Here is a 27,310-nt window from a genome sequence, read left to right on the forward strand (position 1 = left end):
GGCTACTACAACTAAAACAGTACATGACAACAGCTTTTGTTGACTGTAACACTAATAGTACTTCTCTTAACAGTTTCTGCTTATTAAACACTTGAAAAATATAGTTATTTAAAGTTCAGCAGTTGTGTTCCTAATCACAGACGAGTTGAAGTACTTAAAAGGTCAATTATTGTCTGATAGGAAGACATCTTTTTTAATAAACCAAACAAGTTAATTGGCAAATCAAATTCTGATTAAAACACATTTTAGCTCCCAAACCACAGAATTACTTTAAGACTACATACAGTCCTCAAGAGCACCACAGGTAACTTTTCAGTTTTAACAAAATTTCTTTAAAACCCCCTGAATGAAAAGACAATGTTCTTCCCATCAACATTTCAAAACATACCAATTTTTAAAAATAGACTTCAGGGGACTTCCCTAGTGGTCCAGAGGTTAAGTCCCCATGCTCCCACTGCAGGGAACATGGATGCCATCCCTGGTCAGGGATCTAAATTCCCACGTGCCATACAGTGTGGCCGAAAAAAGAAAGAAAAAGAAAAGAAAAACAGACTTCCATTTTTAGAGCAGTTTCAGGTTCACCACAAAACGGGAGTGGCAGGTGCAGAGGTTCCCCACGTACCCGCTGCTCCTCACATGCACAGCTTTCTGCAAGAGCAGCATCCCCACCAGAGGGCATGTCTGTTATGACTGACCCACCCAGAGTCCAGAGCTTCACAGGGGTTCACTCCTGGGTACATATCCCACGCTGTCTGGACAAATCATGACACGCACCCACCACTCAGCACCACGCAGCAAAGGTTCACTGTCCTCCCCCCACCCACCCCCACCCAAGCCCTGACAACCACCGTCTCTTTACTGTCTCCACGGCTCTGTCATTTCCACGATGTTACACGGTGATTCTTACAACAGCACACATCACACCAGCCTCTCCTGACTGCCTCTTTCACTCAGTCATGAGCTTTTAAGTTTGCTGCTGTCCTTTCTTGGCTTCATAGCTCCTTTCTCTTTAGCATGAAAAATATTCGACCAAAAATACCTTACATTTTAATCCCTCATCTAGGATATAATCTAGCCTAGCCCGGGTGACCTACTCACTCTCTACATTTATATGCCAAGTTATTTAACTTTCCCATGTCTTTTTAGCCATAGTCTGAATTCTAAGAACAAAATCTACAAAGGATTTGTAAAGGTTGGTCCTTTGCTCTTCCACACAAATAAAAGTGATTTTGCCCAACTTCACAAGGGATTTTAATTGAAATTACACTGACTTTACACATTTATTTGTGGAACTGGATCTCTCTCTCTTCAGATAATATACATGCATTCCTCTAACAACGATTTTAAAAATTTCTCCCTGGCAGTATCACATATCTTTTCTCAGAAATATTCTTGGATCTCCTGTAGTTTTGGCTGCGGTGTGCATTACTTGTTGATTCTAATTTTTCTTAAACAGGTATAGATGAATACAAGTCTAGAAAGGAAAGCGCTAATGTGAAAGAACTGACAGATTTGTGAAGAGAAACACCTATTCTTGGAGCACACCAAGGGTCTGGCCTGAACTATGAGAAGCACCAAGAACTGAGGAACCTGAGCTCCGCCCAAGCCGCAGAATAGACGGTCAAGCCCGAATCAGCACTATCCTTCCAAGCCCTCCTCTTAAACTCACCTGTGCCAAGCTGGCCCGACTGTGGAAACCAGCAAAATGAGCGAGTTCTCTAACAACAGAGGGCCCTCCCAGAGCTGAAACCCAGACGGTGCTTTGCGCTCCCGGGGCACACTGCACGAGCGTGTGGTCAGTGTCCAGCCCCGCTCCTCCTGTGACATCGGCCTGCTGGGGTGCATAGGCTCCTGGTGACTTTCCGCTGGGGAACTGTACCTAGTCCTCTCAGACTCCTCATCCCAGTTCAGGTTCCTCTCTATAGAGGATGATTTAAAAAGAAAAAAAAAAAAAAGCCCTTTTCCTTCAGGTGTGACGTGCGATGTTCCGAGTTTGGGGCAGCCGTCAGAAAGCCAGTTCATCCTGAGGATGAGCCAGTGTCGGCTGTGGTCTCGGAGCTCCTGCTGCCTGGCGTGTGCAGCTGCAGACATTCCCCACGCTCCCAAGGTGTCGGCCTTGGGAACCTTAGACACGAGAAGGTCAGAGAAGGTCAGAGAAGCTGCACACAAGCACTGCACTCTAGTGCAAAAAGGCGTTTCCCAAGGAGGGCAGGTTAAGCTATCAGATGCTGGTGTGTGTGGACTGCAATGAATCCGTCACCTAAATGCAGGGCAGGCAGGGGAGCTGGGTGTCTCACTGTCAGAGGCTGGTCTGCGGATAAGCCAGGTGGGGAGGGTGGGATGGTCCCCATGCCCATGGATAACGGGCAACAGAGAAACCAGCACCAACTCATGTTTAACTGAACACAGGCGCAGGCACCACAGACAGCAGTACGTACGGAGCCACGGATACACACGGAATACAAAGCAACAAAGAGCAAAGATCCTGAGTGCTGTAACTAACTGCCGGCACAGCCAAAAAAATATTTTTTTAAAGTAACATTTTACCTCTGTTTTCGTTCTTCCTAAAACCCAGAACCCCAGTCTAGTCACGTGAGAAACATCAAACAAATTCTAACAACTGGCATCCTATGTAATACGTGACTGCTAGTTCTTGAAACCATCAAAGTCACCAAAACAAAGTCTGAGAAACTGCCAGAGCTGAGTGGAGCCAAGTAGACACGACAACTATTAATAAACGCGCCATCTTATTAACCAAGATGTTACTAATAGGGAGGCTTGTGCAAAGTACACAGATGCTCCCTACTATCATCTCAACTGCTCTGCAAATCTACAACTGTTCTAAAAAATAAAATCTAGTTTAAAATATTTTCCCCATCTCTCAACTAGTAAGACAGGAAGTTACAAATTATAGGAAAAAGAGAATAAACAATGTCATTAATTTTCTACGTCTTCTTCTGCTGATTCAGGTCAAACTGTGGGAGTCCCTGCTCTGCTTCAGGATGAGCACTTGGTCCCACACGGCATGGGTGGTGAGGAGCAGAGGCCTGGGGAGCTAAAGAGGCCTCAGTGGAGGAAGACCCACCCCGGGAGCACCCAATGACTTCAAAGCGGCTCCCAGGAGGAGGGGAAGCGGAAGGCCCATCGGGGCCCCATGCAGCCCCACGTCTGCCATCCCCGCAACAGGAGGCTGGGAGCCTCAAAGGAGAGGTGCCTGGTTCACAAGCTGAGCCACCAGGGAAGTCAGAGCTCACATTTGCACCAGATTCACGTCTGCCTCCTCCCGAGAGAACACCCAGATGCGGCTGCTATGGACCTTTCACTTCAATGCACACTCAGCCCCTCAACATTCCTGCTTCTCTGAGGCCAAATAAGACTCATCTAAAGAGTGATTTAGAATCAGAGAACTACCAAACCTATGGGGATTCTGATGGGTGCAACGTGAACCTTCACACCAAACACACGGTAAACCGATGAGCTACCCAGGAACCCCTGCCTAAGGTGCCAACTTTCTGTTGGCACCAGCTCCCCTCAGTCTCTCTAGTCCTTTCTGGAACAAGAAGGAGCAGAAACAGACACATAAGGGAAAGTTACAGTGGGAGCCCTGTGACCTGGGGGCTCAGAGAGGGACTTGGTCAAATACTAGTCATCTTTGGGCAAAGAGTGTTCACTACACAAAGGTATGCACGCAAACGTGCTAAGTCGCTTCGGTTGTGTCCAATTCTTTGTGACCCTTTGGACTGTCCAAGCTTCTCTGTCCATGGGGTTCTCCAGGCAAGAATACTAGAGCGAGTTGCCATGCCCTCCTCCAGGGAATCTTCCTGACCCAGGGATCGAACCCATGTCGTTGACATCTCCTGCACTGGCAGGTGGGTTCTTAACCACTAGTGCCACCTGGGTGTTCACCACATAGAGACAAACACACCAAATTCTATGAGCTGCTAAGGCAGCACCTGGGATGGGGCATGGCCTTACTTCTACTCTGGTTCCTGCTTCTTTTTGCCTGGAGACTCGACCAAGACAGAGCCAGCCCCGGCCAAGCCTGACTGGAGAGGCTCCAGGGGCTGGGCTCTGGGACACTAAGGCCATCACACCGCACACTCTCAGCCTCCAGTGGCTGATGGATGGGTGTGACTCAAAGGCCCTCCTGCAGAGTGGATGCTGACCACGCCCCGTATGGATGGAGATCATCCCCGAGCAGCGAGCAGCGTGGAACACAAAGTCAGATGATCCTCTTACCACTCCATAAGCGGCGTATCCCAGGTTTTACGTTTGTGTAAAAACTGCTAGACAAACATAAAACCTGGGATACGCCGCTTATGGTCAGAGGTGTAACTGCCATTAGTTACACAGGTCTAACTAATGGCAGTTACACCTCTGACCAAGGTTCCCTAAGACGGGATCAGGAAACCCAAAGTGAATCAACTCACTGAAACCAATCATACACAGAATATTGTGTACTTTTCATCACGAGACATATATTAACCAAACAGGTGGACTCTGTCACAAATTCCATTTCACTTAACAACTTGGGAGCAGAGCTATGCCAAGCAGGGTGAAGGGCTCGGTACCACATGGAAGGGACCAGGGGAAACAGAAATGACTTAAGGCAGCAAGCCCAGCCGAGGCTCAGCACAATGAGCACCAACCGGCTGCAGTAGGTGCCCCAAGTCTGCAGCAGGCACAGCCCACACACCCCCAAACCCTCCAATTCCACATCATTCACTCACCACCCTTCTTTCACTGCAAGGAATCTATCTCTGATCTGAACCACAAATCAAAAGCAACAGCAGAATCAGGTATAAGAGCAGAAACCAAGAGATCTTAAAAGCAGTTTTGAGAAAGTTTAAGGCTTTGAGACAAGCTGCGACCCGGGACCCTTTGCTGTAGTGCGTGGGCCTGGACAAATGTCTCAACAGATACCAAGAAACTAGAAGGGGCTAAAAATAATTGCATGCATGTGCAGTTGGGGCAAGTTATGAACAAAGACACAAAAAGACAAAAAAATCTAACTGCAAATTCTGAAGATCCAGGAACAAAAGCAGAGTGTTGGGAGTAAAGGCAGGGTACTGTGCATGCCCTCTGCACACACCACCACCCAGGGGTGGGCCCACCACCGATGCCACCCTCCAGCCTGATCCCTGGACGCACTACTATGCTCACCCCATGTGAGGAACCAGCTCAGCTCAGTCCCCTCTCTTCTCCAGGAGCAAGCCAGGGCACCTAGGGCACCTGTTACTTGTTCTCTTACCCTCTGCTGCAGCGGGGGCCCAATAAAGCCTCGTCTAAATTTTTGTGTCTTGTCTCTTGTCAATTTCTACTGATTAAGGAGGCCAAACACCCTGGTCAGTAACAGCCTGACATAAGAAGAAAAGGCACAGGAGATAAAATCTAGAGCAGTGTGTCTCCAGGACAGAAGGACTACACGGGTCAGCAGGGAGCCCTGCCACGGTCACGGTCAGAGTGACACCCCCGGACACTGTCCCTCCCCGATCTGATCCTCAGCACTCAGCACGCGAGGACCACTGGCTCAGGGAGGCGTCTCTCTTTTTAGAGGGACACCTCTCGGTGCGCTTTCACCGCCAGGGCTCATCCTGGTGCACATCATGCCTGGACACTGCCCCCAAGGGCCCAGAGCTCAGAGTGCTCACCCCACAGGTAATGCCAAACAAGAGGAGACTCGCACGTACCTGACCGGGCGATGCCGCTGTCCCTGTCTTCGTTCTGTCCTCTGCTCGGCATGTCAACCGGGGTGCTGTGTGCTGTGGGAGGCAAGGAAACCTGGTCAGCGGACTGTTCAAATCAACTGCGCTCGTTTTTATGATGGCTAGTGAGCACCAGCTTGAATGTACATAGAGAGGAACGAGAAAGTAGAATTCAGTGCAGCAAAGACAGAGATCGGGGAGGAAGAGGAGAGGGGTGAGGAAGAGCAGGAAAGACCCGAGAGGAGGCGGCGGGGCGGGGGGGAGCAGGAGAAAAGGGGGGGAGGAGGAGGGAAGGAGAGGGGGCAGAAAAGAGAGGGGAGGAGGAGAGGAGGGGCAGGGGGAGAGGAGCAGGGCGGGGTGGGGCGGGGGAGGAGGAGGCAGGATCAGGTGCCTGTCCTATTGCAACAGACTTTTCCCATACTCACCTCTAACTGACATAAACTATGTGGGCACTTGATAGAATGAACCGCATCCTGCAGTGGATACTTTGAGGCCATTTTCCTCATTAGTAGATTTTACATAATATTTAAGTATTTTCAACATATTAGAATGTATTTCAAAATATTAAGAAATTTTAAAATGCTTTATAATCAGTTTTAGTAACAACTATAGGCAACCTAGAGAACTATGTGAAAACCAAATCATAAATTTGAAAAATGTGTCTCTGTTTTACAACCCATTCTCTTGGTAGATAGAAAACACGTATTTATCTTCAACGATTTTTTGCTCCACCTCTTTTCCATACATACCTAGATTCAGAATTATTGTAGACTTGCTTAGAAAACACTCTATTTTATACACAGTATCAGTAGTGAAATAGATAACTGATGAGAACCTACTGTATACACAAGGAACCCAGTGCTCTGTGGTGACCTGAATGGGAAGGGAACCCAGAAAAGAGATGATATACGTATACGTAAAGCTGCTTCACTGTGCTGTACAGTAGAAACTCGCACTACACTGTAAAGCAACAGTACTCCAAAAAAAACTAACAAAAAAAGAAAACACTCTTAAGGAGTACAGACTTCTAGGAAAGCTTCAGATCGGTCTTAACTATTTCCTTATTGAGCTAGAAGGCAGCTGACCTGTGGCTACAGTTAACTTTATAGTGCACAAGGTTGCCCTGCCTGAGTGTTATATTTGCCAGCTATTTTGTGAAGCATGTTTGTTTTTGCAATTTTCAGGAGAGTGTATAAACAAACATGTTATCCTCACTTTGAGATAGGCAGGAGAGTGTCTGTCAGTCAACTAGAGTGTCTAGCATATTTTAGACTACAAAGAAAAACGGAATGAAGCATACCATTTGCCATAAACACAACCTTTAAAGTTAGCAGTGAAGCCTTCCACACTTGTTAATCATGCCAACCTACAGCAGATAGCAGACAGCCTCAGCTAGACCAGGCTCTGCTCAGAGTGTACCTACCCAGACAGACGCAGACAATTACACCTGAAAAGAAGCTGGAAAATGCATCTGAGCTACTTAAGTGCCACAGAGAGAGAATGTGAGTGAGGTTGGTCTTCCATGCTGTTGTTAGAGTGACTTTTGAAGAGACTGTGCAGCTAAGGATGCAGGTGAAAAATGGACTAAAGATGCCATGGTAAAGAGAGACAGTTCACAGCAGCAGAAGAGGCCGAGGAAGATCAAAGATATTATCCTCTTAGAAATACAAAGGGCTCATTTTGGATCAAAATCAGCTTACACTGGGGTATTAACGGAGACTTTTACAATAGGGGTTCACGGGTGGAAGTTTCAGAACATGGGGAACTTGGCAGCATTTGGAACTAATTATCTCAAGAGCCCCTTGGATTTCTAGAGAGGTGCCAAACAGGATTTGTTTCCAAGAACCTGCCCAGGATTTATTAACGTGTGCAGGTCACACCGTGCTCAGCATTCCACACAAACCTGCAAAGAAAGAGGCGCTGCGGCTGAGCCGGAGAGGTCCTCCCTCGGCCGCCCCTGGGGGCAGCTTGCCACCGCATCCCTGCAGCGCACCTGCGGCGGAGACGACACGGGGCAGACAAGGCACACACAGAATAAACACAGATTAAAGATACTGCCAGAACAAAACAACACCGCAAACTCAAAGAAAGCAAAACGCACACCCGCAGCGGGGGGCGTCCAGAAAGCAAGACCCATCTAGGTGGCGGAGTTTACCTAGGTTACTTCCGGTCCGACACGGACCCAGGTTATTCTGATTTGTGTTCAGTTTCCCCAGGTTAGGATCTTGGTTGATGTATTCGAAGCTGTCTTGCAAGCTAAGTCCAGAAGGGGATGGAAGGGAGAGAAACATCAAGAGATGAATGCAGCTGCTTGCTAACAGACTCTCAGGTATAAGACAATCCACCAGTTGGTCAGATTTTTCTTTATAAATAAATAAAGTCTCACATCTACTGGAGGGAATTAATTTTCAGGGGAATTTGTTAAAAGACAAGAAAGGTTCTGAGAGGTAGTTCAACCTATAAAACTAAATGACACATTCCAAACATTTACAATCCAAATATACAATTTCACATTATATAAGGGGGAATAAGAAACTCTAAAATCTTGTTTTGGTGACTAAGACCAAGGCTAATGCTATTTATTTCAAGGGTGATTTTACATAAACCTTCAAAATGAAATTCATTTTAACTCTTAGTTAACATCCATGAGAAATTTGGCAACCTTTTTCAGGAAGACCATATAAGAGAAATTATGATTTTTATAGGAGTCTGATTCTACAACTTCTAAAAAGTTAGAATTACTCATAAATAAACATGTGAGAGGGCTTCCCTGGTGGCTCAGATGGTAAAGAATCTGTCTGCAATGAGGAAGACCCGGGTTCTATCCCTGGGTTGGGAAGATCCCCTGGAGAAGGGAATGGCAACCCACTCTAGTATTCCTGCCTGGAGAATTCTATGGACAGATGAGCCTAATGGGCTACAATCCTTGGGATCACAGAGACTCAGACATGACTGAGTGACTAACACAACAACATACATGTGAGAGAAGCAGATTTTAATAATTTATTGTATTTACTAAGAAGTGAAATAAAGATTTTGAGGATAATATAGCATAATGAGGCAAAAATCATTTTTATTTAAATCTGAACTTAATATTTTATTAGAGGGAGTTAGTATAATAAATGCTCAGGTAGTAGCAAAGATCTGAAAAAGAATATCTCACAAAAAAAAGAAACATTAATTCCTACGCTTGCTGCTGCTGCTGCTAAGTCACTTCAGTCGTGTCCGACTCTGTGCGACCTCATAGACGGCAGCCCACCAGGCTCTGCCGTCCCTGGGATTCTCCAGGCAAGAACACTGGAGTGGGTTGCCATTTCCTTCTCCAATGCATGAAAGGGAAAAGTGAAAGTGAAGTCGCTCAGTCGTGTCTGACTCCTAGCGACCCCATGGACTGCAGCCTACCAGGCTCCTCCCTCAATGGGATTTGCCAGGCAAAAGTACCGGTGTGGGGTGCTACTGCCTTCTGTGATTCCTACGCTTAAGTCCTGACAATCCAGTCTCAAAATGCTCAAAAATATAAATTCTTTACCGGGCTGAAAAGTAAGCAGACTTACTCAAAGGCACCCAAATTTGCAGAGGAACATACTTTTAATTTCCAAAGACTGTAAAAAAAATACAGCCTTTATCTGACCCCGAAGAATATCCCTTTAATTTATAACAAACATTTCTTTCAAACTTACCCAAGTATAACAAATGTTTTTTCATTCAAAAAAAGAACTATATAAAATATTTCTGCTTGGAAAATTCAAAATACATGAACAAATGTACCAAGGTAAGAGTTAAGTTAGACACTGAAATATTCTTAGTCTACACAGAAGACCAAAATTAAAAGTTGGGGGAGGAACTCAGGAGCAAAAATCAAAACACTGCCTGACCTGAGTCCCCACCAACTGCAGAGGTGGCACAGATGGCTCAGACAGCGAGCACAGACAACCTCTCCTGCCATTCAGGGGCCTCTCAGCCTGGCAAACTCACCCTGTGCCTCATTCCTTTAACAGACAAGGCTTTAAGATTTTTTTTTAATGTGGGCCATTTTAAAAGTCTTTATTGAATTTGTTACAACACTGCTTTTGTACAATGTTTTTGGTTTTTTGGCTATGAGGCATGCAGGGTCCCAGCTCCCTGACCAGGGATTGAACCTGTATGCCCTGCATTGGAAGGCAAAGTCTTAACTACTGGACCACCAGGGAAAAGTTCTGATAAGACTTTAAGATAAAATAATATTGGGGAAAAATAATATTGGCCACTCATTACTGTAGCCCCTCCTTTTTTACCCTTCACATTTCATTTTGCAGGAAATGAAAACTTGGTGTCTGTCAGTAGGAACAGAGGGTAACAGGCAGAGACCCCAAACATATGTATAGACAGATCTGTCTTCAAGGCCAACTGTTAAGGTCCAGGGCTTTTCACACTCACTGGGTACCAGACAATGGCCACCTTGAAAACCCTGTGTTAATGTGGACTCGTCCTGCTTCTCATCTCAAAAAGAGTCACAAAGAGTGACCCCATCCAGAAACAACTACTTGGAACAATGCAGGGTGGAGGGGGGACACCCCAGAAATAGCCACTTGGAACAGTGAGGGGTGGGGGACACCCCAGAAACATCCACTTGAAACAATGAGGGGTGGGGGCACACCCCAGAAAGAGCCACGAACAGTGGGGGGTGGAGGGGGACACCCCAGAAACAGCCACTTGGAACAGTGGGGTGGGGGACACCCCACACTTACTTGTTTGTACTCCCACAGAAACTGCCCATCCTGGCGGAGAAGACTTTACTAACCATCAGCTGCGGAGGAGAACTGGGGGGAAAGACAAAAGAACAGAGCAGGGAGAGATGCTTTTTGGTTTGCTTGCTTTTATTTCTACTTTTTCTGAAGCTTTTATATTTTATTTGACAAAGAATGAGACATGTATTTTTCAAATCATTGTATCAGTGGGGTGCCTAGACTTCTCTTTCCTAATTTTATCATTTTAAAATCCCAAGGATGTTAAAACCCTAGAAGAGAGACATGGAGACATTTCTGGGGGCCGTTTTCCTTGGGAGCAAGTATTTCAGATGAACAAACTTCGCTTGGCAGGAATCTTTCAAAGTAGAAGTTTGTTTTCTCTCAGGTTACTTTTTCATCTGCCACATGGCACAGGATGAACAGACAGGAGACATGGAGGACAGGGAAAGGCTTTCTTTCACAAATCATATAGCTTGTGCCTCAAGCAAGCTAAATTCTGTTCTGACATGCAGACAACGGACATATTCTTTAATGGAGTCGCATTTTGTTTTTTTGCAGCAGTTTTTATTCTAGACACCATTCCCTAGAAACAGAAACGTGGCATTCATTCAATGATTTAAAAAAAAATAATAAGAAAAAAAATATGTACCTCAGTAAAAGGAAAAAGTCATGACTAAAATTTTAATCTGAAAATGGAAAATTTATGAGATTTTGAAAAACTTAAAATATTTGAATAATTCTGATAGAAAGTGTAGCTACTACTAACCTGGCAGACAGAAGACTTTGGTACGCATTTTTCACTTACAGTACTTAGTTAAAGCTTAGGATTTTGTTCTGCTAAACTGATTCAAGGTCAGAGTTATATAGGAAGAGTCTATTTTAACTGTTAAAGATGCATGAAAAATATCAAGTGCTAACAACATCAGATGACAGTCTATTGTTTAACTGTGTAAGTTTTTTAGGCATGTGTGAATTAGGAGTCAACATCCCCATGCTGTGTTTCACTCACCGTATGTAGTGAATCTTCAGGGTGGAGCCTTGGTAGCTCATGGCCACCGAGCCGAACATCATCTCCCCGAGCATGCTGACGTCAGAGGCGGGCCGCGTGTACTGTCGGACGTGAAAGGAACCACCACAGCGCCATGCACAGTGCGACAGAGAACAACGCTCAGCCTGTTGGTAATTAGATCTGCTTCTCAAAGCAGCATCTGATAGCTTTACAACCTTAGTGACTGTAAAAATGGTGACTGCCCACTTTTCCCCCCCAAATAATCACGAATGCTCATGATTTCTTCTTTACACATGATATCCTCACACAGGACCCAGGCATTTTACTGAAGCTCATTTTTAATCTTTTTTTATGAGAAACAAAGGTTTTCCTCATCTCCATTTACAAAGGCTAAGTAGAAAGATTAGGTGATGGAAGAGACAGGGTGACTACTCTCTTGGTACTAAGAACACATCCTGGGAAGAAACAGTCCAGGATTATCCAACCAAAATTAACACTGCTGAACAAAACGCTCCTTGCGGCAGGTGAGGTCCAAGAGATGACAGACAGTCTGATCCCCCTAAACTTTTACAAAAATATTTTTTAAATATCTAAACCCTTACCTCTGACCAGTCTTTCGCGTCCCTTTTGCCAGCACAGAGGGCTGCCTCCCCCGACAACTATTCACAGCACTCTAGTGATGGCCTCACCTTCTGTGAAATCCAGTGGCGACTTCCCAGTCTGTTTTATTAAATGTCTCACAATATCTGATGTGCTAACTGCTCTCTTTCTTAAATCTCTGCTTTCCCGACTCATCCCCTGGACAGAACTGTTCCTTAGAGGGCCCTCCTATCACTGCCCACGTCCACAACCACTGCTGTGATTCTGGTTCTTCCCAACATGTGGGAACCCCCACACCTTCATCTCTGGACCCTGACTTGCCTGGGGCTCTGGAAGCCAGCAGCCAAATGCCTTCACTCACATGGCACAAAATCTGTATGTTGTGAAATATGATGGTATGTGAGTGGATGCGTGTGAAGAGAGGATGCTCAGCGCCTACTGTAAATGCTGGTGACACACGATAAGGATGAGTGTCAACCAAACCAGGAGCACCCACATGGCCTGACCAAAACCAAACCACGACCTCCCGTAACTTGGGCCACCAGCCAGGTTCTTGGCTGCTTTGCTTTCTACTCAAGCAAAAACGTGGCATCACCCTTAATGCTCCCTTCTTTTAACTCAAAATCCACACACATACACATATATATTTACACACAGAAGGGCACACACATACACCTACTTACACATATTTGCAGAGAAGGAAAAAGAAACAGAAATCAATCTAATTTAATAGGCTCCTACCAATCCCTTCCCACTACATGCAGACAGAACTGACAGGCTTTCACGTTCTTCATTAATAACTTCGACCCACCACCTCCATTTCTTAATCTGCTTTCTCTTGAAGCTCAAGGTCCATGTGCGAGTTGTGATTCTCAACTCACTGCTAATTCACTCTGCACTGTTGTAACCACACTGCTCTGAGACCTTGGATTCTGTCGAATATGGGTGGATGTGTGCAACCATCCTGGCCATGAAGAGAACAATGTTCTATATGTCTGTGGTTGCTGCTACCTTCCCTGGGTTTGCTGTTCTAGCAACATGGTAGAAAAACTCACATGGCTAAAAAGATAAAAATAAAAACTTATCTATCCTCCACAAGTAGTACCCTTCTGCAAGTCATATTTATGAAACAACTTCCCTTATGCCTGTTGGCCAATATTCTGCAATAACCCTTAACCTCTGCTTACTTACACACACACACACTCTCTCACACACACACACACACCATAAAAATGCTACCAGCCCTCTATTCTTCACACTCAACTTAGGTCTTGCCTTTCCATCTGCTCCTATAAGAAGCTTTCTTCCTTCTACTAGCAAGAGCTATTTTCTCAGAATGTCTTCCTGCATCCCCAGACTCCTCAGAACTCTTTTGACAAAACTGGAAAATATGTGCATTAGCCTGGTTCTGACAACCGAGCAAGCAAAACAGGAGGGATCGCCTCCTTTGCAATATTCCTTTTTGGTTTGGTCTGTGTTGCACTGGATTCCCCTCTGCTCCACTCTTCTCTAGTTTTTATGGAGAGATAAAAGCCAAAGCACCGACCTAAAACACCTGAGACACATTTTTGGATCTGCAGTCTGCTACTGCAGGAGCGGGCACCTCCAGCACCATGATCCCCGTGGGGAAGTGACAGTAAGTGACTTCAGCCCTCGGGCTGTTGCGTTCGCAGGGGCGGCTTTACCTGGTACTTGGGAAGCTGCTCCTTGGCATGTGGTAAAGATCCCCCTGAAGGGCCGTGAGCAGCAGGGCCGCCTCCTGAGCAGCTTTTGGCCGGCACTTTTGCAGGGAGGTCCTCCGTTCTCTGGGTGAAGAGAAAGAGACAGGGTGAACACACCACCACCAAGTGTACCAGGCTCCCCACACACGCTCGCTGGGGAGCCCTTCCTTAAACCACTCTGCAACTAAAGAGTAGCCCCTGCTTGTCGCAACTAGAGAAAAGCCTGCATAGCATCGAAGACCCAGCACAGCCACAAATATAATAAATAAAATTATTTTTTAAAAACCATTCTCTTTGTTTTATTATCATTGTTTTTTTTTTGGAGGTACGGTGCAGCTTCAGGGATCTGAGTTCCCCAACCAAGGAATGAATCTGGGCCCTTGCCATGAATGCACTGAGTCTTAACCCCTGGACCAGCAGGGGATTTCTCAAGAATATTCTCTTTAAATAACGCAGCTGTTATTGAAGTTTCAATTCATACTTGAAAATCATCAATAAGACCTGACCTCTGTTCTGATTTATTAGAGGACTTTGGAGTACTTTGTAGAGTCATAGATTAGCATACTGATGAGGATACAGTCCTTGATTCAAATTTAAATTTTCACCAGGCAGAAGGAATTAGGAAGGCAGAAGGATTCATTTGGAAAGTCCGGGCATGTGCTTTCATAACACACCCTCCTGCACTGCTTCAGAGAAGGTCACGCGGTCGGGCTTGTGAAAGATGAAGACGGAGCACTGAACAGGGGCTCCTGTGATCACCCAACATGTGATGCAACACAGCCTCCAGAGGTCAGGGCTCGCGGGGCACGAGCTACACACATTTCCTACATGGAGTCCAGGGCTGGTTTCTGTGACAGTGACACAGAGGAACAAAGATACACCTGTACTAACCTTTCCCATCCTCCTGTGCCAAGACACACTCCCCACTACTGACGCAGCCTGCCCCCTCTGTGATGTGTGGTTTCTATCCTCAGCCTTACTTGCTTTGTGTGTGCAGCTCTGCTTGGACAACCATGAATGCAACTGCAGCTTATCTAATCTGCAATGTGACAGTCACACTGGTGGTCGAATGCAAATGCCTGCAGTCATGTGCCTGCTGCCAACTGCTGACGCTTGGTGCCTGCCGGTGGGGGGGGGGAAGGCTGAAGATGGGGAGGGGTGGAAGGGGAACAGGAAGCATGTGTCCCCAGTGGTCACGGGCAGGGATGGAGGCCCAGGATGTGGCATCCTCCCTGAGCATATGCACACCCTCAGTGGTCTCCTCGGGTCTGCCCGCTGCTTCATGCTGCTGAAGCCAGGAACACGGCCCTGCAGAGAGACACGATCCACACCTGTCCCACACCACCAGGCCCTCTGGCCAAGCCACCCGCGGGTGGTGACAGCACCCAGTCCAGTGAGCAGAGCCCAGACTGCACTTGTTCGGTCAGTTCAGACAGCTTCCAAGCCTACCCAGGACCAGCTGCTTCTGTAATTATTAATAACAGAGCACTTTCCGGGACACTTCTGTTGCACACCCCAGGGTCATCACTGCCCCTACAGACATGATTCTGGTTCCTTTTGCCAACCAGTGAGAATTTTTTCCCTCTACCTGTTACCACCATCCAGAGCCCAGGTGACAGAATGTGGATGTGCAAATATACCATCTGTGCAATGCCTTCAGGGAAATAGGAAATGATGCGGGAAATCAGGGGGAAAACGCATGCTGTTCACCAAACAAAAGGCCAAGTACCAGCTCACCTGAACTTAGGTACGAATCTACCATGCAAGCCTCAGGGAGTCATCTGAGAGACTTCTCATCCCCCAGTCCCCCGCTAACCTAACAAGCCTGACAACTACTGTAATGATTAGCTACCTGGCCGACTTCCACGTGAGAGCACCATGGGATCTGCCCAGCTAAACTGCCTTTAACCAAACACTTCCTTCCTGTAGAAACGACCTTATCAGAAGCAGGAAGAGATCTCAGCCCTGAAGTGACGTAGACTGTGACAAACTATTCAGTTACTTAGCTGCACATTCTCTCAAGTGCCAAGATTCAGTCAATACAGGTGGCAGGTTACCGAACATGAACAGAAGGAGCAGCAAAGGGTTTAATTTGTAGACACCTGGATAACTGCTGAAAGGCGACCAGTCAGAAGCACACTGGACAGCCATCCTGAAGCCTCACAGGGAGGACCAGACTCTGCTCCCACCAGACACGGTGCTCTGCCTTTCCCATTAGGGTTCCAAGGGATTAAGGGTCACTCTGTCCTCATTTTTACCACTCCCAGATGCCCCATGCCTCACCCCCCACCATCACCACCTCCACCATTACCACCAACCTCACCATCATCATTACCAGCACCATCTCCCCCACGACCACCATCTCCATCCTCATCACCATCACCACTACCACCACCAGCATATCACCCCACGCCCAACACCACACCCAACCCCACCATCATATCACCACCACCATCCCCACAACAACCATCTCCACCAGCACCAGCAGCACCAGCAGCACCAGCAGCACCACCCCCACCAGCAGCACCTCCATCACCACCCCCACCACCATCACTATCATCATCTCCACCATCACCACCACCAGCACCACACCCAACCCCACCATCACACCACCACCACCATCTCCACAACAACCATCACCAGCATCACCAGCATGACCATCTCCACCAGCACCACCACCACCACCCGCACCTCCATCACCACCACCACCACCACTATCATCATCACCATCACCACCACCACGCCCAACCCCACCACGACAACCATCACCAGCACCACCCCCACCACCAGCACCTCCATCACCACCACCATCACATCATCACCATCATCATCACCATCACCACCACCACGCCCAACCCCACCACGACAACCATCACCAGCACCACCACCACCACCCGCACCTCCATCACCACCACCACCATCACATCATCACCATCATCATCACCATCACCACCACCACGCCCAACCCCACCACAACAACCATCACCAGCACCACCCCCACCACCCGCACCTCCATCACCACCACCACCATCACATCATCACTATCATCATCACCATCACCACCACCACGCCCAACCCCACCACGACAACCAGCACCAGCACCACCACCACCACCCGCACCTCCATCACCACCACCACCATCACATCATCATCACCATCACCACCACCACGCCCAACCCCACCACGACAACCATCACCAGCACCACCCCCACCACCAGCACCTCCATCACCACCACCACCATCACATCATCACCATCATCATCACCATCACCACCACCACGCCCAACCCCACCACGACAACCATCACCAGCACCACCACCACCACCCGCACCTCCATCACCACCACCACCATCACATCATCACCATCATCATCACCATCACCACCACCACGCCCAACCCCACCACAACAACCATCACCAGCACCACCCCCACCACCCGCACCTCCATCACCACCACCACCATCACATCATCACTATCATCATCACCATCACCACCACCACGCCCAACCCCACCACGACAACCATCACCAGCACCACCACCACCACCCGCACCTCCATCACCACCACCACCATCACATCATCACCATCATCATCACCATCACCACCACCACGCCCAACCCCACCACGACAACCATCACCAGCACCACCACCACCACCCGCGCCTCCATCACCACCACCACCATCACATCATCACCATCATCATCACCATCACCACCACCACGCCCAACCCCACCACGACAACCATCACCAGCACCACCCCCACCACCAGCACCTCCATCACCACCACCACCATCACATCATCACCATCATCATCACCATCACCACCACCACGCCCAACCCCACCACGACAACCATCACCAGCACCACCCCCACCACCAGCACCTCCATCACCACCACCACCATCACTATCATCATCACCATCACCACCACCACGCCCAACCCCACCATATTACCACCACCATCCCCACCACGACAACCATCACGAGCATCACCATCTCCACCAGCACCACCGCCATCATCACTATCATCTCCACCATCATCACCACCAGCACCATGCCCAACCCCACCATCATATTACCACCCATCCCCACCACAACCATCACCAGCATCACCATCTCCACCAGCACCTCCATCTCCACCACCACCATCATCACTATCATATCTCCACCATCACCACCACCAGCACCACGCCCAACCCCACCATCATATTACCACCCATCCCCACCATGACAACCATCACCAGCATCACCATCACCACCACCACCACCATCATCTCCACCATCACCACCACCAACCCCACCATCATATTACCACCCATCCCCACCACAACAACCATCACCAGCATCAACATCTCCACCATCACCACCACCAGTACCACCACCAGCACCAGCACCACCATCATGATCACCACCACCAGCACCATCTCCACCACTATCACTCCATCATTACCACATCTCCACCATCACCACCACCACGATCACCATCTCCACCATCACCACCACCATCATCATCATCACCTCCATCACCACTATCACCACTCTGCCCTCCACTAAAAAAAAGAATAAACTTCCTTGGTCAAACAGGCTTGAGACATAGGCCCTTTTGTAGATGCAGGCCCTTTCACTAGTATCCTGCAACCCTGTGGTGAGGAAAGTTCTCCACTTCTGTTTACCCCAGTGCTACGTATCACCTCTTACTACCTATGGTAAATACCAGACCTTCTCTTCAGGCAAATGCTTCATGAATTTTACAGTTCTTAGTTTTCTCATTATATAGCACATATTTGGCATCAAAAACCTATTGGATTGTGACTCCCTAGCAAATTCACTTCTGGTAACATCTATAGTAGCTGCTTAGCAACTGCATGATGACTGGCTAACAGTCTTACCTGTGTGTATTAGTAAGCACTCAGCTGGGGTGGTCGAGGAACCTCTGCCCCTGTCTCCTCTGAATCACTAAGGAGGCTATATGACTCACCCCAGTAGATGCTGCACTGACCAGAGAGACGGTTAGAGCACAGACGCAAAAGAGGAAAGCAAATCACATTTCCTACCTGAGCCGCCACCTCCTGCATCTTGTGAACAGCCTTAGAATCAAACAAGACTTGTCTGCCCCTCCTTTCACAGTCCTGGTAAACGATCAGGCGAATCTCGTTCAGGTCCAGCTCTGAACATGACCAACTGTGGATTAACAAGAGAGAAAGGAGTAGTGTTAGCGGCAACACTCAGGCTGGTCACAGGAAGACGAGTCTCCCAGCCGGCACACACGTGCGCATGGAAGATACCAGCATGCGAGATCTCACAGACTGGGGGCACACAGCCCTGGCTGCAGACTCTGACAGCCAGTGCCTGTGATCAAGGCTGGGAGCGCTGCTGAGATAATAAATCACTAGAGAGAAAAATTCTCCTCCAAAGCAACTCTGGGGACTTCCCTGGTGGTCCAGTGGATGAGAATCTGCCTGCTAGTGCAGGAGACACAGGTTCGATCCCTAGTCTGGGGAGATTCCACATGCCTTAAGAGCAACGAAGCCTGTGTGCCACAACTACTGAGCCTCAGTGCTGCAACCCCTGAAGTCCGCATGCCCTAGAGTCCGTGCGCTGAGACAAGAAGCCACTGCAACAGGAAACCTGTGCCCCGCAACTAGATCCAGCACAATCAAAAAAAAAAAAAAATGAAAACTTTAAAAAAGCAAACTCTGCTCAAAGGAGGCAGGCAGGAGTGGGACAGGTGTGCGGAGACAGCTGAACTGGATGCCTGGGTTCCGGGGGGCAGCACGGCCGAGGTTGAAGGGCCCAGAGTGTTCCCACCTCTGCAACATTAGACGGGAATCTTGAAGCCCTCGCTCCTCCTCTCCCAGCCACCCAGTCTCAGGCCAGACGGAGAGGAAAAACATCGCCTGGAACTTATTCTTTCCTTCTACTGTGGCTGGTTCTGACATGGAAGTTTGGAAAACCAAGTGCATCGCTGCACAGAAGCTGAATTGCTGACAATGACAATCAGCCATAAAGGGAGCGTGTTTTTTCCTAAGCAAACCAAAAGCCACCGAGACAAAACGGCTCCAAACACAGGTTCCTTCTTCAGCCACAAGTGAAATCAGAACTCGAAGACTAAGAAAGGGCTGCACTGCTTTGGGCTCTTCAGTTACAAGTCTGTTTACCCATTTGTTCAACACAGATCTGGGCACCTGCGGTCACTGTGCTCCAAGCTAGAGGCTGAGCAGCTGGTTAACTAAGCAGGCTTGATCGCTGCCCTCAGGGTGGATATGGTTCAGTGAGGAATACTGGGCGAGTCGTCATCTATAAATGTGTAACTACAGATTGTCCAAGTGCAAGAAAAAAAAGGGATGTGGTAAGACTCAGTTTCAGGCTTAAGCAGTGGGGGAGGGCAGGGAAGTCCCTAGGATTTCAGGAAGACAGAGCTGGAGAGGCAGGTGGGAGACAGCAGGCCAGCTCACCTCCGAAGACAGCGAGGGGCTCAGGCCAACAGATCCATAAACTCAGTCTCCACCTTCGAGAGGGTGGTCCCCGGCTAGAGGGGAAGCCAGGCTAGGGCGGAGCAAAACTAGAAGCAGGAAGGCCAAGGAGAATTTATTCTAGAGTTCAGGGCCTTCAAATGAAGTGATGGCAACTGAGGCAGGGGGCAGGGGGGACAGACGCTGGCGGCAGGTACATCCAGAGGCAGAACCAACACGGTTCAGTGTGGACGGAGGCCAGCGGGGTGCCAGCTGCTGACAGCACTGAGGTAAGAGGGTGGGGGACAGATGGAGAATTGGAGGGCTGGTGGACAGACAAAGCACACTGCAAAACTAAGAGACGAGACGGCAGAGCCAAGTCAGACACACATGGTTTCAGACTCAAACTCTCTGAGATCCCATTTCTCCACCAGCACGTGAGCATTAACACCAAGCTCACACAGCTGAAGCAGGGATTCCGTGAAAGTGTTTCACACAGAGGCTGACACAGCTAAGCGCACCAGAACAGCGGTAATTTCCTGAAGAACTGTTGATGTCACAATGTTTTAAGGACATCGCTACAGTGTCTAGTCCCCAACCACAAACTGCGCATCACTGGTCCTCTCCTTCTCAGGCCCTGGTAATAATGAACACGTGCTTTTCAGGGAGCAGATCTGTTGTCTTAAATCGTAGCCCCCAAAGCATCAAGTTCTGGTTGCACCTTCTCAACAACCCGAGCTCTAAGCAGCCAGGCCCAGCATCGTTCCTTCTAGTTTTCATACACCATGGCGAGTTTGTTTCAGGAATCTTTTATCTCCCACTTTCAATCCAGGCCTGGCTGGTCAGACACGTCCCCTGACCCCGACCTGGGCTGCGCAGCTGGGGCCTGTTTTTCGCCATCACGAGCTGACAGCCGACCTGAGGACCGGGACACAGGAGGAAGAAGAGGGGAGTCATCAGCCAGCCACTCCTGGGGAGCACAGCTCCTGGAGCCAGTTCTCTGTCACCCCAGCCCAACAACTCCTAGTGCCTGTAACTCAAACCACAATATTTTACACAAGGTCATTATTAAAAACATCCTCTGCAATTACTAAAAACACAGTACACAGGCTGAAGTCATTAAAAGCGAAAAGTGACAAAGATCTAATTGTCTTGTATTTTCTTGTTCAATCCATTTTGCTCCAAGAATGACATTTTGCCAAGACAGCATCATCATTTACAGAGCAACTTGTAAATTATCACTATAGAGCAACTTGTTCAGCCCTTACTTCTGAGGGGTAACACTGACTCAAATATCAATAAAACTGAGGACAGCCCCTCTGGAAGAATTAAAATTTCATAAAGACCCTTGTGGCTCAGCTGGTAAGGAATCCACCCTCAATGCAGGAGACCAGGGTTTGATTCTTGGGTTGGGAAGATCCCCTGGAGAAGGGAAAGGCTACCTACTCTAGTATTCTGGCCCGGAGAATTCCACGGACTGTATGTATAGTCCATGGGGTTGCAAAGAGTCGGACACGACTGACCGACTTCACTTCACTCTTTGCGACCCCATGGACTGTATAGCCTACCACGCTCCTCCGTCCATGGGATTTTCCAGGCAAGAATACTGGAGTGGGTTGCCATTTCCTTCTCCAGAAGATCTTCCCGACCCAGGGATTGATCCCAGGTCTCCCGCATTGTAGGCAGACGCTTTACCATCTGAGCTACCAGGGAAGTCACTTTCACTATAATGCCCTATAAATTGTTTCATGCTACTTTTTAATTTAAAAAGATGAAAAGATATGGGAAGAAAAGATGTCTGTCAGATTATCCAATTTATTGACCCAAATACCTTAAGTTTTTTCTAAAATACAAGGAAAACTCTATTCTCCTACTTTCACACGAATATTGTCATTGGTTTAACACCTAATTGTAATTCTGACATTCCCCATCTCTGAACTTAGTACAGTAAGTCCCTTATATATGAACCTTCAAGTTGTGAACTTTCAAAAGATGTGACTATGCTTTCACACGTCCAATCACGTAAGTGAGTTCACGTATCTGGTGTACACTCACCTGCACGCATTCATTACAAGTGGTTGTGCTTTTGTGTACCTCACTGTATGGCACTGTATAGAGTTACAGTATATTTATCTCAAGCCCAGGAGGTTCACAAGCAGGTGTAAAACAGGAGTGAGGTAGCTGGTACTACTTACTGTACTTTTCATGGTACTGTACTGTAAGATTAAAATTTTTATTTTCTGTTTGTTTTTCATGTGTTTGTGTGAAAAGTATTATAAACCTCTCCTACATATATAATATATATTATTATAGTCCACTACACAGCCGATTGTGTTAGTTGGCTTACTTTGTTGGACTTAACAAACAAATCGGACTTACAAACCCGCTTTTAGAACAGAACTCGTTCATACGTCCGTGACTTGCTGTAGAGGGAATGATGGTTGGGAGTCATCTGGGACAGGAAATGCAGGAGGTGAAATGATATTTCAGGAGGAGGCCTGGGGCCACACTATGGCTCTGCATCCGCTGTCGTGAGGATGTGTGGAAACCTCCAGCACCCCGAGGGCTCCTCCCTGCCACCCTGGAGTTACCGGTGACCACTACCCATCCATATGCCCTGCATGCCCACACTCTCCACAAACTCCAGTGGCCGTGTAGCCTCCAGGAGCACCAGCGGCAGCTCCCGGCACTTTGCTGAGGGCAACTCTCTGCAGGACTCAGGGGGTGAAAACAAGCCTTGGGCCCTTACCTTAAAATATCTGTCTGGTACTTTAAAGGCACTGACTCTGATCAGAAACATTTTGCTGAAAACAAGGGAGGAACAGTGCCCCTGGCATCAGGGAACACAGTGGTACTTGTCTGCTTATGGTCACAGTTGTAAGACCTGAAGCACAAGAAAGTAAGACTGTTTGTCTACCTTTTCCAACTGTAAACAAAAGGACGTATATGAACCCTTTTCAGTTTGAGAATTCCAGGATGCGAAAATCTGCCCAGTTGGACCAGGTTTTATCTCTGGAACTACAGATCAAGAGCAGGAGGCGAGTGATGACTCACCTGAAAAGTGACAAGCAGTAGTAGTTCAAATGGTTCTGAGCAGGGAAAACAGAATTGTGTTCCCCCCAAAGAGATGGCCAGATCCTAATTCCTGGTACCTGTGGATATGACCTTGTTTGAAAACAATCTCTCTGCAGATGTCACTGAGCTGAGGCCATCCTGGACCAGGATGCACCCTCATCTAATGACAGGTGTCCTCCTGGGAGGAGGCGAATCTGGACACGGACACAAGGAAGACCGCTCTGTGATGACAGGACAGAGGTCTGAGCTGTGGTGACAAACCCAGGGAAGTCCAGGGATGCTGGCCCTCAGGGGGACACGATAAATAAGCAATGTCCCTGTTCTCAAGGAACTTGAAGAAGCAACCATGTGGGTCACCACAGAAAACGACAGGACCAGACAGGGCACAGACAGCAGGAGAGGAACCAGGACACAACCTGGAAGAGCCAGCAGCTGCGCCAGGGGAGGGATGAAGGGTGCGGATGGCCGGGATGGGATGTGGTTGTGAGCGGGGGTCTTCTCAGGCCGGGAGCAGGGCACAGACACACAGCAGAAAGGCACAGAATTCAAGTGTTGGGTGGCTGGAATACTTCTCTTGCAAGAGGGCCGTGCAGACTTGGGAAGTTTAGGACAACCTGAGGAGGACTCTGGCTGGCTTCAAAACCACTGGGCTGAACGCTGTTTCGACTTTCTGAGAAAGTGAAGGACACCATCGGACCTGTCTTAGGAGAGATCTAAAACTACCTGAGAAAACCACTTTTCCGGAACTGGAGAGGGGCCCCAACTGGCACATCAGGGTTTCTAGGAGTCAAGCCAGCAGGGACCAGGGTACGAGGTGTCCGGTTTGCTGCAGCAATTTGTCCCCTGGGACCCACAGCTTGGGCATCTGATTCCTCCCCTGCATGTTTACAGGGACCAGGCTGGAGGTGGGCTCAGTATGTCCAATGGAACCGCAGTCTATGAGAGAAGGACACTTTTTTGGAAATGCTCTTCCTCTGACTCTCACACGAAGAAACAAAGATCATCAAAGAAAAGTTCACAGGCAGAGTTGACAGAGACATCTTGTGATCTCAGAATGTGGATGTTTTAAGACTCAGGTATGTGGGGACTTCCCTGGGGGCGCAATGGATAAGAATCCGTCTACCAGTGCAGGAAACACCGATTCGATCCCTGGTCTGGGAAGATCCCACATGCCTTGGAGCAATTAAGCCCATGGGCCTCGACTATTAAGCCTGTGATCCAGAGCCCAGGGGCCACAGCTACTGCGCACGTGCGCCCGGAGCCTGTACCCTGCAACAAGCCAAGCCACTCCATTGAGAAGCCCGGGAAACGCAGTGGAGACTAGCCCCCTTGTCGCAACTTGCGAAAGTCCAAACAGCAACAAGACCCAGCACAGCCGAGAACAAAGGAAACTATTTCTTTAAAAAAGACTCAAGTATGACAGGGAACTTTAAATGGTTCCAAAAAAGGGAAAACGAAACTATACAAAACCAACAAAGCTGACCAAGATGATGACAAAGGCTGGCAAACTCTGTCCATCCACCCAGCAGCTCCCAGCACTGGGTGCTGGCTTGACCAGGTGCCATGAGAGACACCAGGAAGAGAAATCAACAGGATCGGTGCCCACCTCAAAACACAATCTGAAGGGGGAAGGTCAACGTAAAAACCAGTCAGTAATGCTGCTGTCACAGGAATACAGACAAACATCCCTAGAAGGAAGGAGAGGTTGAGTCCGCCTAGTAGGGGTGAGAAGTGGGTCCAAGTCACAGATGACGTGATGCCTGGGACACGGGTTACCCTTCGGGAAAGACCGAGCTCCCACCTAGTTTGGCCACTTTCACTGGACGTGACTTTGGGAAAACGCTAACTCCAGAGCTAAGCCCTTCCAAGATGCAGCCCTTACCCGCCTCACAAAGCTGTTGGGAAGACAGAGAATAAGGACGAAAGTTCTTGCAAAACTGCAGCCGAGAATCAACAGTGCGTTCAGATACCCAGTCCTTTAGCTGAGATCCTTGGGGCCAGATGTTTCAGAATTCAGACTTTTTTTTAAATTTTCAAATGACGTTTATACCACATATTATGTAACAACCTCTCCAGGGTCTGAGTTGTTAATCAAACCCCAACACGAAACAAATTAACATTTCACTAGTCCAAGTGACGACTATTCAACTGGATTACTGAGAGACAACAAATAGTCTTATATATAGTTCAGGTGGGTTCCAAAGGTTTTCTTCAGAGATCTCAGGATTCAGGGACAGTAGGATAAAAGGTTGTTGTCCAGTGTGATGCTTGCCATGTCTGAGGGTAGGTCAGTAGCCCCCCCCCAACAAACCCCTGGATATGAGTGGTTCTAGCAAGCTGGCAGCTGGAGAGGCTGTTGGTGGCTGGGAGCATGGTTCCCGCCAAGATAGCACTATGAATGACTACGCCGGTCACAAGCTCAAACCACAATCTTCACCAACTAGGTTCCCACAGCAACGACGGAACGTCATGACTCATCGTGCAGCCTATTTGGGACCTACAAACAAGAGGAAAGAGAACCCAGTCCCTCCTTCCTGAGCTCAGGGTCACATTAGATAGAACTCTGAAGCAGGTGGAGTCTCTGTGGTGCCCGCAGCACCGACACCCACAGGCCCCAGCCTGGGCCACCCTGCATGGCCTATGGGCAGGGTGAAGCATCTGACCCCAGGCAACCTCCTCAGCTCCAGCCTGGAAGCCCCTCTTCCTAAGTGATGAGCTGCAGCCAGAATGACCTGCAAGCCCTCCGACTCTGACACAAACCATCTACCAGGTGTGCAGTGTACAAAGTATAACAGGTGTCCTCAGCCAGAGAGGACGAGAGAAAACAAAAGCCACCTTCACTGACTGGCCTTCATGACTGCATGGCACCCTGGCCTTCCTTGATGGGCTCTGCACTGTGATGGAGAAGCAGGCTTCTCAGCACAAACACATCTCTAACTGACAGAATGGTCCAAAAATGTTGGCGAAATATGAAGGTGAAAAGTGCAAGTTCCCTCAAGGCTACAGAGACGCCGAGCGGGCAGGAGTCACCGAGGGGCCCTGCTCCAGCCCGCATGCCGGCCGGCTGGCTTCCCAGATTCTGTTATTGTTAACAGGGTCTTCTTTTTCTCCTCTTCAAAAACTTACAGAATCTCTAACCATGACTCATTTTTTCCAAAAGGGTTCCTTTAATTCTTAAAAGAGCACTAATTCTTTTTTTGTATCTAGAAGCTACAAATTATCTGTTTTTTTTTTTTTTTTGTAAAGAAGCTTTGCGATCCATCCCCAAGCATGCATTAATTCAGTATTTCCTGAGCTAATTCTTTCACGCTCTTGACAGCACAACCCAAATCATCAACACACATCTCTGTGTTTCAGGAGGGCTGAGATGTAACTTTCAGCTCTGCTCAGAGCTACCTTGCATCAACATGACTGCATATCTTTTTCTGAACGTAAGGTCTCCCATCCTCCCCTCCACCCAGGGAAACTCTCTACTCATAACAAGTAGGTGAATGAATTTCAAACAGTCAAGGCACAGCCTCATGTATGAGTTATTCTATATCCATTTAACTTGCACACAGATAAGGAAATAATTCTTTTTCCCTAGAGGCTTCTCGAGGTCAATTTTCCTAGATTTTCAGAGGCTGAAAGTATGACTCTCCATAAGATCTTTTGTTTACAAAATGGGAAAGTCAAAATAAACAGAAACTGTCCCTATTTTGGGGTATAAAATATTATACCTATTAAGAGATGGGTATAGGTGAGCAGGTGGGGGAGCAGTCAGAGAGTAGTGCTGAGGGCTGGGCTGCGGGGCAGAGGCCAAAATAAGGGAAAAGAGGGAGTGGCAAAGAGAGTGAGTGACATGGGGGGAGGGGTGCTAACACACAGACTCACATACTCTTTGACCCAGATACCCCACTTGTAGGAATTAATCCTACACATCAACTCGCATTGGTCCAAAACGGTTATGTACAAAAAGCGATGCACAGCAACACCATTCAGAGCAGCCAAGGACCAGAACAAAGCGTCCGCGTGGGATGGCGC

General features: G+C 48.1%; 1 protein-coding gene across 4 annotated transcripts in view; it reads right to left on the reverse strand.

Annotated features, from left to right (window-relative positions):
• The window catches only part of FNIP2 (folliculin interacting protein 2), a 127,946-nt gene that overhangs the window by 48,865 nt on the left and 51,771 nt on the right, over positions 1–27,310 (reverse strand). For 2 of the 4 annotated variants that reach the window (XM_069557289.1, XM_069557288.1), the window contains exons 2-8: positions 18,815–18,941; positions 13,727–13,846; positions 11,442–11,542; positions 10,433–10,504; positions 7,861–7,961; positions 7,609–7,698; positions 5,691–5,762 (exon numbers count right to left, since the gene is read on the reverse strand). In XM_069557289.1, coding sequence (XP_069413390.1) covers positions 5,691–5,762; positions 7,609–7,698; positions 7,861–7,961; positions 10,433–10,504; positions 11,442–11,542; positions 13,727–13,846; positions 18,815–18,941 — 683 coding nt within the window. The remainder of the gene's footprint in view (positions 1–5,690; positions 5,763–7,608; positions 7,699–7,860; positions 7,962–10,432; positions 10,505–11,441; positions 11,543–13,726; positions 13,847–18,814; positions 18,942–27,310) is intronic. The other 2 variants (XM_069557291.1, XM_069557290.1) reach the window with 1 other exon arrangement.

Source organism: Ovis canadensis, chromosome 17 (genome assembly GCF_042477335.2).
Source record: "Ovis canadensis isolate MfBH-ARS-UI-01 breed Bighorn chromosome 17, ARS-UI_OviCan_v2, whole genome shotgun sequence".
Classification (NCBI taxonomy): domain Eukaryota; kingdom Metazoa; phylum Chordata; class Mammalia; order Artiodactyla; family Bovidae; genus Ovis; species Ovis canadensis.